General features: G+C 46.7%; 2 protein-coding genes across 8 annotated transcripts; both read left to right on the forward strand.

Moving 5' to 3' along the window:
• Window positions 1-888: 888 nt before the first annotated feature.
• Window positions 889-3,763, forward strand: LOC125530730 (osmotin-like protein). Of its 7 annotated transcripts, XR_007292986.1 has the most exons (5): window positions 1,536-1,696; window positions 2,877-2,931; window positions 3,067-3,121; window positions 3,227-3,249; window positions 3,330-3,763. XR_007292986.1 is itself a non-coding variant. In XM_048695130.1 (1 exon), the coding sequence occupies exon 1, from the start codon at window positions 1,100-1,102 to the stop codon at window positions 1,520-1,522; it is 423 nt and encodes a 140-aa protein (XP_048551087.1). In that variant the 5' UTR covers window positions 889-1,099; the 3' UTR covers window positions 1,523-1,922. The 7 variants fall into 7 exon arrangements, 1 of the variants encoding a protein (XP_048551087.1); XR_007292987.1 differs by lacking the exon at window positions 3,067-3,121 and having other exon boundaries at window positions 3,188-3,249; window positions 3,330-3,762; XR_007292982.1 differs by lacking the exons at window positions 3,067-3,121; window positions 3,227-3,249; window positions 3,330-3,763 and having other exon boundaries at window positions 889-1,696; window positions 2,877-3,059.
• Window positions 3,764-6,795: 3,032 nt separating this feature from the next.
• On the forward strand, window positions 6,796-10,934 carry LOC125530731 (sulfite reductase [ferredoxin], chloroplastic; the record flags this gene model as incomplete). Its single annotated transcript, XM_048695131.1, is given in 8 exon segments — window positions 6,796-6,968; window positions 7,455-8,237; window positions 8,336-8,632; window positions 8,845-9,042; window positions 9,372-9,506; window positions 9,618-9,734; window positions 9,864-10,022; window positions 10,541-10,934. Coding segments are annotated over 8 exon segments (1,908 nt in total). The 3' UTR covers window positions 10,601-10,934.
• Window positions 10,935-12,823: the final 1,889 nt, after the last annotated feature.

The following is a 12,823-nucleotide window of genomic DNA, read 5'->3' on the forward strand; positions in this document are numbered from 1 at the left end:
GTAGTACTTGAGCGGCATCGATGTATGCATGGATGGTGCTTGCGCGGAGAAAATACTTAGAAATGGGATGCATAGGGAATTTAAGTTAATCTTGAGGATGTTTGCGCGGTGGCATCGCGATGGCTCAGGAGAGACCGCCATTATGGCCGGCGCATGAATGCCGCCACTTGTAGAGTTCGTGCCTGTCAAGACGTAGCGACAAAGTGCATGAATTCTGCCTTTGTAGTGACTTCGATTTTTAGGGAGCTGCCGGCTCATCTTCTCGGCAGTCTCTGCTTGAGCATCAGCAGATTCGTTAGAGAAACCAACTGTTTTTTTAATGCTACGTAGAATGTGTGTGCCTTTTGCGCGCAAATGTAGTGCAGGTTTAAATTTTCCTTTTCACATTGATTCCAAATTCATGTGTATCTTTGGACGCAAATGTAATGCAGGTTTGAGAAACCAACTACTCCCTCCTTTTCGGTTTATAAGGCCCAGTTCAAAAATCTCACCAACCAAGATAGATGATGAGTGGTGGAATATTTTTATAGTTTGCAAAAGCACCCAATTAATGATCTTGTTTTCCTCAAAAAATTATGTTACGAATGCATTAATTGCAATGCATGCATGCATTGGTCAGTTTTCTCTTAATACTTGCATGCAATGATTTAATACACCTTAAAGTCTGAACATGTGATGGGAAACAACCAAATTAAGCCTTACAAAATTGAAAAACTAAAATTTTGAGATAAGCCCTATCTACCACCACTATAAAAGGACGAGAGGGCGAAGAACCGAGTCATCTCATCCATTAAAGCATATGATCTGATGGTCTAAATCACTCCAACACATCAAACGTGTTTTACACTTTAATTACCCACCCTGCCACTCCTAAACTCCTCCACCTCTTCTGAGAAAAACTGCTTAGACTGATCGCACGCACGCCGCGCACCACTTCCTCCTCGCACGTTCGCATGCACAAGAGCGCTCCATCCCCAACCTCCCTCCTCTCCCGATCGGCGCCTCACCTTCCCGTCCCCGCATCCCCGGTGCCAAGCCGCCCTCCCTGCACCCGCATCGCCGCCCCTAGCATGCCGTCCGCTCCGCACGCATACCACCGATGACCCTGACCGTCGTGAACCCGATCTGGCCGGGCATCCAGGGGAACACCGGCAGTGAGGTCCTGGAGGGGGGCAGCTTCTTCCTCCCGTCGCTCTCCCACCGCTCCTTCCCGGCGCCCACCCACGCCTGGTCCAGCCGCATCTGGGCGCGCACCGGCTGCGCGATAGGCGACTGCGGCGGGGGGGCCCCGATCGCCCCGGCGCGCCGACAGGGCGCTGCGGCGGGCGGCTCCAGTTCTCCACCGCAGGTCTCCCTCCACCACGGCGGCAACGAGCAATCGTCCTACGGGGTGAGCGTGGTGGACGGCTTCAACGTGGGCCTCTCCGTGACCCCGCACAAGGGCCGCGACAACTGCCCCGTCTTGGCCTGCTGCAAGGACCTGACCCAGAGCTGCCCGGGCGAGCTGCCTGTGCGTACATGATGTTCATCCTTGGCTTGTCACACACGCAATCCTCTCGGCTTAATTCCATCTCTTCCCCAATTGGAAACAAATCAGCATGAGACTCAGCCTTGCCAAGGTCGAGAACGCCTCACAGATATGTATGAGGACGTCTAATCGAGATTTCCGGCTGCAGGGCGCAATTAGTGGAAGAAGGTATTACGATTTTCCAGATTGTGATTAATTGCTTCTCAACTCAATTCCCCTCTTCTATAGTCTTGTGAGATCGTTCATTCATTCATAAAGATCATCCTCATACATATCTCTTTCTCACTCTGATTTCATGTTTTGATTGGGATTCGAAAAGAGGAACTGAGATGTATGTTCGTGACTTGTAAGCAGCAACAAAATTTAGCAATTTATATTTTTCTAGCCATCCAAATATCTTGCTCCATACCTTTCTTAGAATTTTTTATTTGCTCAGCAGTGTTCTTAATTACTTGTACCCTATATATTTGTGTGCTAATTAGCAAGATTGTTAGTATATCCATCTGGTAATGAGAATGAAAACTGGCATATGACTTGACTGAGGCCTCGAAAGGAGCATAAACAATTTGTTAGAATACAGACGAGTACTTCTACTGCTAGGAATTCAGAACAGCTAGCTTAGTTACTGCTGAGGAACAACCTAATGAAAAATTATAGGATGACAATATATTGAGTAAGCATGAAACTGTTACTTATTCACCTAATAAAAAACATGCCAATTGACTGCAACTTTTACTGTGAATGTTTATGAACCCACTTTTCTGAATAACTAAGATGATAAGGCAACAAAATTATAGTGTATCGAGTATTTATTTGCAACTGAAATAGAAAAAAAACCAGCATATGTTTATGTGGCCTTAGGGGTTAGGGCCCCTTTTTGTTGTCTTTCCCCAGGCCCCTAAATTCTCAGGACCGGCCCTGGCTGCGCATGAGCTTTTCTATGAGGCCACGCTATTTGAAATTTCAAAAAGAGCATGTCTTGTTTGTTATACTACATTTCTAGGCATCCGTACAACCTGGAGGAGCTTTGTCTTTCTGTACCGGGACATCTATGGTGTGCTTTTGTCTAAAATCCGTTAACAAGTAGAGCAATGGTCGGCCCTGCATTAGCATATGTAAGGAATTTTAGATGGTAATACTTTTACCACACAGACAACCTGAAATTCAATGGCTAATAATTGACTAATATCATGCGAGGTTCTAATATGTCAATGACTAATATACTCTAGAGAACTTATGTCCATGAGTATCCATCAGTATTTCTAGTGTATTGCTAAATTTTCTCAGTGTGGACTTGCCACTTTTTACCTTCAAGATCCCTGTAATTTTTTAAGATGACTTTTGTCAGTTAACTGGAGATGTTCCGTCATTCAAACATGTTGATGGCCAAGCAAAATATTCAGGTATACTGGAAACATCCGTAGCTATACGCATATACCTTAGTGGCACACTTTACTGTAGTAGTATGTTTATATGCAAAAGAATTAAAAGCTGATATACCCAGGCTATCCTAATTCATGCATGTTTGTGCCTTCCAGGTGATGCGCCCAACATGCTTCTGCACGAGAGTTTGCTATGGGAAGTAAGCATGAGGTGTGCCTGCTGGTTATGCAAAAAAATAGATGTGTCTAACAATTGCATTCTACTTTTGTGGTAAAGCCTGAATAAGTCTTTGTTGTATACTCTAAACACTTACAGCAAGATGAAGCTGGCACAGTGAGGTATTTGAACAAGATTCATAAGGATCGTCTACTACTCATGCAAGAGCAAGTCAACATCCATCTCACTTGCATGCCTGTAGGCTAGAGACGGGTCACATTTGGTCGCACATGGGAGTTGTTCTTGTGAACGTGGGTGATGAGATTGACACAAAGCTGCCGAGGAAGGAGCGGGTGACATTTGTTTCTAAAGGGTATCGAGTTTCATATGTTTTTATCTCCTTTGTTATTCTGATTACGAGTCGCATTACCAATCATTCAACAATTATAGTTTGATATTTTAGTTCCATCTCAATCATTCATTTATGCCTGATCAGCCATGAACGTGCAACTACATTAAAGTTTGCATTAAAATTTTGTTTGCAAATAGAGGTCAGCGAAGCCTTTTCTTGGCCCAGACAGACCTGCACCGCCTGCCCACCCGACAGGAGCTATAACTATTCTACATATTTAGGAGACATTTAATATTTTGTGCGGCATGCAGGCTATTCATTTAGGACATGGTTTCCTTTCAAAAGGTATATATTTTGGCCAGATTTTTTTTACACTGAGAGGCTTAAATTCTCTGGATATATCTCACTTTGGCTGTGTGCGGCGTGCAGGCTATTCATTTAGGCCAGATTTTGGCCAGATTTCAAAAGGTATATATTTTGGCCAGATTTTTTTTACACTGAGAGGCTTAAATTCTCTGGATATATCTCACTTTGGGGTTTGTATTTTGCTATCCTCGACCATGATAATTAATGGTATATTCTGTGGCATAGAGATTATGCCTCATGTATGTAGTGACGCAAAGGACCCGTGTACACGCGTCACATAGAGGAGGCGGCTGATAGCAGGCAAGCGTTTCCCAAATATCATATTATAGTACTAGCTTTCTAGAATTAAATGGAACTACATATTGTTTTCAACTTCTAAGCAATGTATTTATATGCCTATTTGACAAATTCCCCTTTAATCTGAATCACAAGAAACAGAGAGTATACAGAGAGTGCGTGGGAGAACTTTACGTGCCATCATGAGGAAAGAGGGAACAACCTACGGTAGTATGTTATACTGACCAGTCTAAATTGTAGTTCTATTTTCTTTTTCAACCAGATTTTTTTCTTGAGATCAATATATGTTGTATACTCAAATCATGTTGTATTAAGAAGTATCATGACAAAATTATCTTCTCTAATTACTTGTTATGTTTGACAATGGGAGGTTGGGGGATTAATTAGTAGATTCAATGTTCTTATTTTACAAACTATCGGAGACCTAATGGATGGAACATATATATATTATTGTATTTACGCAGCAACATGACTCCACCCTCTGCTGTTCTATTTTAAAAATACATCTTAAGTGATAATTAATTTGTTGTCCCGCAAAGCAATTTTACGGGCCCGGTTGAGTCATTTTGCAAGTTTTTGTTTGAAATTCTACCGGCGCTGCAAGTTTATGTCTTAATAGTGCAATTAACTCTTTTTTTATGCCTGATGTATAAGTACAAATTTGTTATATTTTAATATTTCATGATTTTGACAACCTGAGCAACCATCATTGGTATCCACTTTCAAGAATTACTAGCATTGGTACCTGATGCTTCATCTTGTTGCAGTGCTGATTCTATATCTCGAGCAAAGCAGATTCTTACCTTGATACCTGCAAGAGCAAGAGAAGCATACAACCATAGCTAGGTAATCGTGTCATTCACAGATCATTGGTGACAGAGGCATATTTTCTTTAAAGGTGCCTCTGTTTCATAACATGTCTGATTATGTGTCGCGGGATTATATATTGGGGGCACTAGCTAGCAAAACAGTAATTCTTGTAACCCATCAAGTCGGGTTCATACCAGCTGCTGACTTCATACTGGTAATAACATTATCCTTACAATCGAAGCACCACTTTTTAGAGGCTAATGCACATGGTATATATGCTGTTTCAAATTTATCAGCATGTTAAGTTGTTCAATTCGATGTGTTGTTTATGCATGTTTCCTGATGAGAATAATGCAACAGATTCTGCATGAAAGTTTTGCCATCTTTTGTAATATTTCTCATTGGAATGTTCATGGGATAATGGGCCCTTGGTCTCTCATTTGTGCTTTATTTTTCTCATGGCACATACTCAAGGATGGTCATATCGCCCAAGATGGAAAATATGAGGATCTTCTCCAAGCTGGAACTGAGCTCAATGCACCAAGAACAAAATCAATTGAAGCAACACTTCGTGTATAATGTATTGTGAACCTTGGATTGAGCTCATGTGTGTGGTTTATGTATTGTGAGCCTTTTACTTTGTAATATGTGATAATGATGTGACAGGCTCATGGATTGTGGACACCAAATTTATGTGGCAATTCTGTAATGTGGAGTACCCATGATGACATGACAATGCCTAAATGATGCCAATTTTCTATCTAATATACTACTGATAATTATGGGGAAGTTTTACATAGATTTGAAAATACATTTAAATTTAATTCATTCCATTTTTTGTCAAATTTTGACAAAAAATGAAAATTTTCAGAACAATTTGAAATTTCTGTAAAATCAAAAATAATTGTGTATTTTTGGCTCTATGCATATGATGCTACTTGAAAATATTTTCTTGATTTGTAATATTTTTTAGTGCAACCAAACCATCTTTCTATGTATGGTATTCTCACATATATTTATATATTAAAATTAGTTGAGACGTGCGTTGCACGTGCAAGCTTACTAGTAAACCAAAAAGGATGGAATAGTACTACTAGCAGTGTACATGCATGAGCGGCTCTATCGGAGACCAGGAGCCGCTGGCTGTGGCTGGCGCTAAAAACAGAGGCGGCCACACGGGACGGGCCACAGCACAGAGCGCGAGATTCTGGGCCGGGGAGACAAGATGGTCCCTGATCTCATCTCTGACCTCACATCGTGCGGCTGCGGCTGCTACGAGCCTTCACGGCACGGCAGTGGTGGGAGGGAGGGGCGAATCGCGAATCGTGCTTTTTTTGCCGAAAAAGACGTCCAGGTTCGACGTACCCATACGAACCGGGGTCAATCCAGCGCCCCACCCGTCGCACCAGCTCCGCATCTCGGCCGCCTCCCTCCGAATAAACAAACCCAGCGCTCGGCGGCCACGGGCGAAAATCTCACCAGTCACGGACAGGTGGGGTCACGACCTACGAGACCCACTTGTCACTCGACGGCCCGGACGTGTGGCCGCCACGGACAGGCGTCAGGCGTGATGCTCGCCGCCAGTGGCCGCAGCTGATCCCGTCTTCCCCTCCCGACCCGCCTGAGCCCCGTGCATGCACCGGCATCCCGTCGGCCCACCTGTCAGTGCGTGCCTACTTTGCATAACTTGTCCGGTCTACGGTGCGCGGCGTGCACGGGAGCACATTTCCCATTACTTGTCCTGCGTGGGCCAGGGCGGGCGCGGCCTCCCCCATAAAGCCCCCGCGGCCCGCCGTGTCGTCTCGGCCCCTCGCCCGACCCAAGCGCCCCGCCCCGCAGCAACAAAAAAATCTACTCTACATCACTCACGCTCGCCGCCCGCATCTCTCTAGGCTCCGACCGCTCGCACCTCCGGCGATGTCGGCGGCGGTGGGCGGCGCCGAGTTCCACGGCTTCGGTGGCGCGGCGCAGCTCCCGCGGTCCCGGATGCTCGGCAGGCCCGTCAGGGTGGCGCCGCCAGGGGCGACACCCGCCGGCAGCGGGCCCTCGGCGGCCAGCATTCGCGCCGTCTCCACGGTGAGTTCTGCGGTGTGGTGGGACGACGGGTGCCTTCGGGCTTAGGGTTTATTCGTTTCTGCGGGGTTGATTCTCCGGTTCGGGCGTAGGGAATGGAATCAGTTTTTTTGGGAACATTTTAAGTCTAGTGAAATTGATGGGCCTTTTAAAAAAATTGATGCGATTAGATGTCGGTATAATAGTAATATGTTTAACCTGCGGATTTGGGTGTGAGAACAAATCAGTCCCCCTGCACAGTGTTAATTTCAATTCCCATCGCCCAGGAACACTGACTGACTGCCTCTGTCATTGATTGGAAATAAATCCATTTTAAAACCGTCTACATATAAAATGGTTTGCCCTGGTCATATACCCCTGGAATGTTGATTAGAACATAAGTTTGTGTTATACAGATATAGTTGTTCCGTAGAAAATACTATATATAATATATACACTACTACTGTTATCTGATGCTCTGAATTCTGAAACATTTTTACGTCCGTGCAGCCTCTGAAGAAGGATGCAAAAGAAGTTAAGCGAAGCAAGGTGGAGATAATCAAGGAGAAGAGCAATTTCCTTCGGTACCCGCTGAACGAGGAGCTGGTCTCAGAGGCTCCCAATGTCAACGAGACTGCTGTCCAGCTCATCAAGTTCCACGGAAGCTACCAGCAGAGCGACCGGGAAGTTCGTGGGCAGAAGAACTACTCGTTCATGCTCCGGACAAAGAATCCTTCCGGAAAAGTTCCGAACCAGACTTACTTGGCCATGGATACACTGGCCGATGAGTTCGGGATCGGAACGCTCCGTCTGACAACCAGGCAAACATTTCAGCTGCACGGCGTTCTTAAGAAGAACTTGAAGCATGTCATCAGCACTGTGATAAAGAATATGGGATCAACCTTAGGTGCCTGTGGAGACCTCAACAGGAATGTGCTTGCGCCTGCGGCGCCATATGTGAGAAAGGATATCCTTTTTGCCCAAGAAACTGCTGAGAATATTGCGGCACTTCTTGCGCCACAGTCGGGGGCTTATTATGATCTGTGGGTGGATGGAGAGAAGATAATGTCAGCGGAAGAGCCTCCTGAGGTCACCAAAGCCCGGAATGACAACTCACATGGAACAAACTTCCCTGATTCCCCTGAACCAATCTACGGGACCCAGTATCTGCCCAGGAAGTTCAAGATTGCGGTCACAGTTGCTGGTGATAACTCTGTTGATATTCTGACCAATGACATCGGTGTTGTTGTTGTTTCAGATAGTGCTGGGGAGCCTGTTGGCTTTAACCTCTATGTGAGTGCCCAAGAAACTTCTGCTCCATCTTGTACTGCATTTGGCAATGCCTGCCTTTTTGATTTATCCCTTGACATTTGGCTATCCCTATTTTTCAGGTTGGAGGTGGCATGGGAAGGACACACCGAATAGAAACCACATTCCCTCGTCTGGCTGATCCACTTGGATATGTTCCTAAGGAGGATATATTATATGCTATAAAGGCAATCGTTGTCACTCAGAGGGAGAATGGAAGAAGAGACGATCGCAGGTATAGCAGAATGAAGTATCTGCTTGACAGCTGGGGTATTGACAAGTTCCGGGCTGAGGTTGAAAAATACTATGGAAAGAAGTTTGAAGATTTTCATCCATTGCCAGAATGGCAATTCAACAGCTACCTTGGCTGGCAGGAACAGGTAATTCCATCACACTGTATTTTAGTCAGGAGTGCATAGAAAATATGAGAAGAAATAGCATATCTTGTTTAGGGGGGGTTTGCTGATAGTTTTTCAAATGTTCCCACTTTTCATAATTTGTAATTTAGTTTATTTCTCGAACATTTATATATCAATTGGTTATTTCTTGAACTCAGAGTTCCTTTTTTCCTTCTCTTTATTGTCTATTGCAGGGCGATGGTAAATTATTCTATGGAGTGCATGTTGATAACGGTCGTCTTGGGGGGCAAGCAAAGAAAACTCTGCGAGAGATAATTGAGAAGTATAGCTTGGATGTTAGTATTACTCCAAACCAGAATCTTATCTTATGTGGGGTTGATCAGGCATGGAGAGAACCCATAACTGCAGCTCTTGCTCAAGCTGGCCTGTTGGTAAGATTACTTTTGTCCATTGCATACCCCTCTCCCTGTAATCTGGAGTATACATTTTTTTAGTTGATATTAGGCCCCTTAAATTATTCTATCTTGAAATTCTCCTTGCTGCATCTGCTGTTCCAATTGATAATGTTGATCTTACTGTTACTCTTCCCTATATACTGATTCTTTCTTCTCAGTTTGAAAATTTGAAAGAAACTGCATGGTTGGTTACTAAAATAAGAAATAAAATTAATATTCCTAGGCTTCCCTATATATTGTCTGCAGTGCAAGTAAGCAGTGAGCTCCTTTTCTCCCCACTAAAAGTTGTGTATTCATGTATGTAGGAACCAAAGGACGTTGATCTCCTGAACATAACCTCCATGGCATGCCCTGCCTTACCTCTGTGCCCTCTAGCACAAACAGAAGCTGAGCGAGGGATCCTACCGATACTTAAACGAATTAGAGCAGTTTTTGACAAGGTATTCATCTGCCAACCTGTCAAAAATCATCTGAACGCTTGAGAATATGCCGTGCATAGTTTGTACCTGTCCTGTCACTCAAGAATTGAGACAATGCTGCCCACTAAACAGGTTGGCATCAAGGATGAGGAGTCTGTAGTGGTGAGGATAACTGGCTGCCCCAATGGATGCGCCAGACCATACATGGCAGAGGTTGGCTTTGTTGGTGATGGCCCAAACAGTTACCAGGTAAAACAATGCTGAAATATTCGGTCATCGTTTCTGCAACAAATCTTGCTTCCTTTTCTGTGCGTATTTCTAACTGGGTTTCTATATTTTATTTAATCTCAATCAACATTTTCTTTATTCCGATTGTAGATTTGGCTTGGAGGAACACCAAACCAGACCACGTTGGCAGAAACGTTTATGAACAAAGTGAAGCTACAAGATATCGAGAAGGTTTTGGAACCACTGTTCTCCTACTGGAATAGCACACGCCAGGAAGGCGAATCTTTTGGGAGCTTCACAAACCGAATGGTGAGTGGATTATATGCTTTCATCCAATACTATTGCAGTTTAGTTATTTGGGAAGGAACCTTTTGGACCTTCAGAGAGAAATGGCCATTTATTTTTGACGAAAAACACCGAGTGCTGATATCTGTTAATTAAGAGAAGAGCCGAGGCGGCTGAAGTACAGTATACTGGGGCACGAACCTTAGTGAAACATGTACAGCTCACCTAAGTTGGCAAAATCTTTAGTCTGGTGGGGGCCACATTGCTCCTACCAAGCCGGCGTCCTTCCACGGGTGTAGTTCTTCTGTTATCAGACAGAAATGGCCCATTTATAAGGTCCCAAGTGTTCTTCCCTGTTGTTCACCATGAGGTTGCGTAGTAGTTAGTACTACAAAACTAGCAAGATTGCTAAATTGTTGCTTTTCATTCATCAGTATAAGGGACAATTCGAACAACAAACAGAAACACTTGCGGCGCTGCTTTGTTTATGCAAGAAATACTTGGAATTTTACTCACTGTCCTATCTATGTGTTGCATTTCAGGGATTTGAGCAACTGAAGGAGGTGGTGAACAAGTGGGAGGGGTCAGCGTCAGCCGCATGAGAGCTGTCTTTGCTGGACACGTCCCAGCACCATTTTTTGCTGGGGTGAGAATCTGGTGGCGACCAAGTACTCTACGGATTATTTTTATATAAAAGCTAGGAGAGGAGGAGGAAACCTGTCAATTCCGTTGACAGGCGGACGATGAAGGAAGATCCGGGTCTGAAGAAGTTGCTCCTTTGTGTTTGTGTTGAGGTTTTTTTTTTTGTGTGTACTTGTATGGATTACTCCGTTGGCCACCCTGTTTAGCCTGAGAATAAATTCCTTGCAAAAAAAAAGAAATACCACTTGATAATAAATTTGTCCAAGGCAGCGGTGCTTTTGGTATTGTTCGGCACACTGGAAAGAATTTTTTTTTTAGAACAGGCACATTGGGAAGTTTTTTTTTTTTTGAGGCAAGGCACACTGGGGAGTGGAATCAGGTTGTTGACGTTTGGGCCTTTTCTGCTCTAGATCTCTTTGTTGGTGGGCTTCATCAAACACCAGCCTGCCTCCTCGGTTCTTTCCTTCCTTTTCCGTGCGATTTGTCAGAGCCCACTTCCTCGGCTCCGTCGGGACAGTCGGACAGATGACGGGTAGAGCATGGCATTGCCGCTTGGCCCGCTGTATCCGAGCAGCGAGCAGTGCGCTCGAAAGCTGCGACGCGGGCGATAGGGCCGAGCCCGGCGAGCTCACCGTGCATGCCACTGCGCGCATGTCGGCGTGCGGGCGTCGCCCTTTTTACCATGCCACTGCCACTGCCGCTGCGTGCATGTCGGCATAATGCGAGCGTCGCCCTTTTCACCCGACTACGTGCGGGGGTCGAGAAACCGCGAGCTTCCAGCGAGCCGGTCGGGCCACCTCGGCTGCGGCCTCCCTGCTGCAAAGGCGCAAAAGCCGGCCCTGCCTCGGTGGCGGCAGAAAGCGCCGCAGCAAGCACGCCGGCCACGCACGAACGCATCGGGCTCGCCGCGCACGCCCCCACCCTTCCCGGCCACCAGCACGGCAGCACCAGATCCGCCGCGATCTCCCCGTACAGGTACACTGCACAAGGAGAGACGTTCCAGCGCAAAGGCCAGGCAGCACAGTCCTAGTATACCAGTATTGTACAGTACACCGTCGCACCGTGGTTGGCAGCGGCGTGCGCCCCGCCGTGCTCTGCTAAAATAATCGGGGGCGGGGGACGCGGGCACCGGGGTGGCGACAACGGCGAGCGGCCGACAGGCGGCGGGCGCCGCTGGTGCGATGGTGGGCATGCAGTGGGCACGCCCCCCGACGTCGCTGGACGCTACCCTACAGTGGCCACCCGGCCACGGCCACGCCCCCACACACGCCGCTGTCTACACGGTCTCCTCCCCTGAGTCCCTACAGCTCGGCGCATTTGTTCGATTAGACGTTGCTCGTGTGCATAGCAGCCGGTGCTCGCCGATCGGCAGTTCACCACGGGCATTGAATACGCAGGCACGGATCGGCCCGTTGACGTTAGTAGTACGCCGGACGTGCCTTGGGCGTGCAATGCAGAGCGGTTGAGCCGAGTTATTGAACTGGGCGAATGCGGATGAGGAGCCATTGAATGCCCCGGCGAACCCATCGTGATGGACCATGCCATGCAACGAGGAAGAAGAAACGGCCATGGTCCATCCATGGATCGGATCGGATCCCCCAACATAAGTGGCAACTCCAGCTTTGCACAAGAAAGACCGGGGCGCAATCAATGTAGTACCAGGAAGGAAAAAGAGCAACAAAAACAAAATGCAGTTCGTTACAGAGATACCCTGGCTAGCTTAGCTTGGATTAGCTACAGTCCTCCACAAATCTACAGATTACAAGGGACATCAGACAAGGTACGCCAAAGAGCTGGGGCTAGTTTCTTCCCCGGAATACAAAATTCCAACCCGGGAAGAAGTTGCCAGCGGAATTACGTTCACCGTAACAGAACGGCTTCTAAATCTGGTTACTCCTAACTGTGACAATGGAGTACACTGATTACTTACTGAAGGGCTAGTGCAGTGTTACAGGAAGATGAAGCACTCCATGGACACCAGGGGGTTCTCCAGGGACTCCTTCCCCTCGCCCTCGCCGTCACCCGCCGCGGCGTCGCCGTCGCTGCCTTGGGGAGTACTCGTATCCTCCTGCTCCGGCGCCTGTGGCGTCGGTGGCGACGCACACTGCGTAGGAGGGCCGTGTAGATGTGGCTTTGCCGGCGCCGGTGGCTGGGGAGGCGCCTCCTGCGCACGCGGAGGCGTC

Source organism: Triticum urartu, unplaced genomic scaffold, assembly GCF_003073215.2.
Source record: "Triticum urartu cultivar G1812 unplaced genomic scaffold, Tu2.1 TuUngrouped_contig_6523, whole genome shotgun sequence".
Taxonomy (NCBI): domain Eukaryota; kingdom Viridiplantae; phylum Streptophyta; class Magnoliopsida; order Poales; family Poaceae; genus Triticum; species Triticum urartu.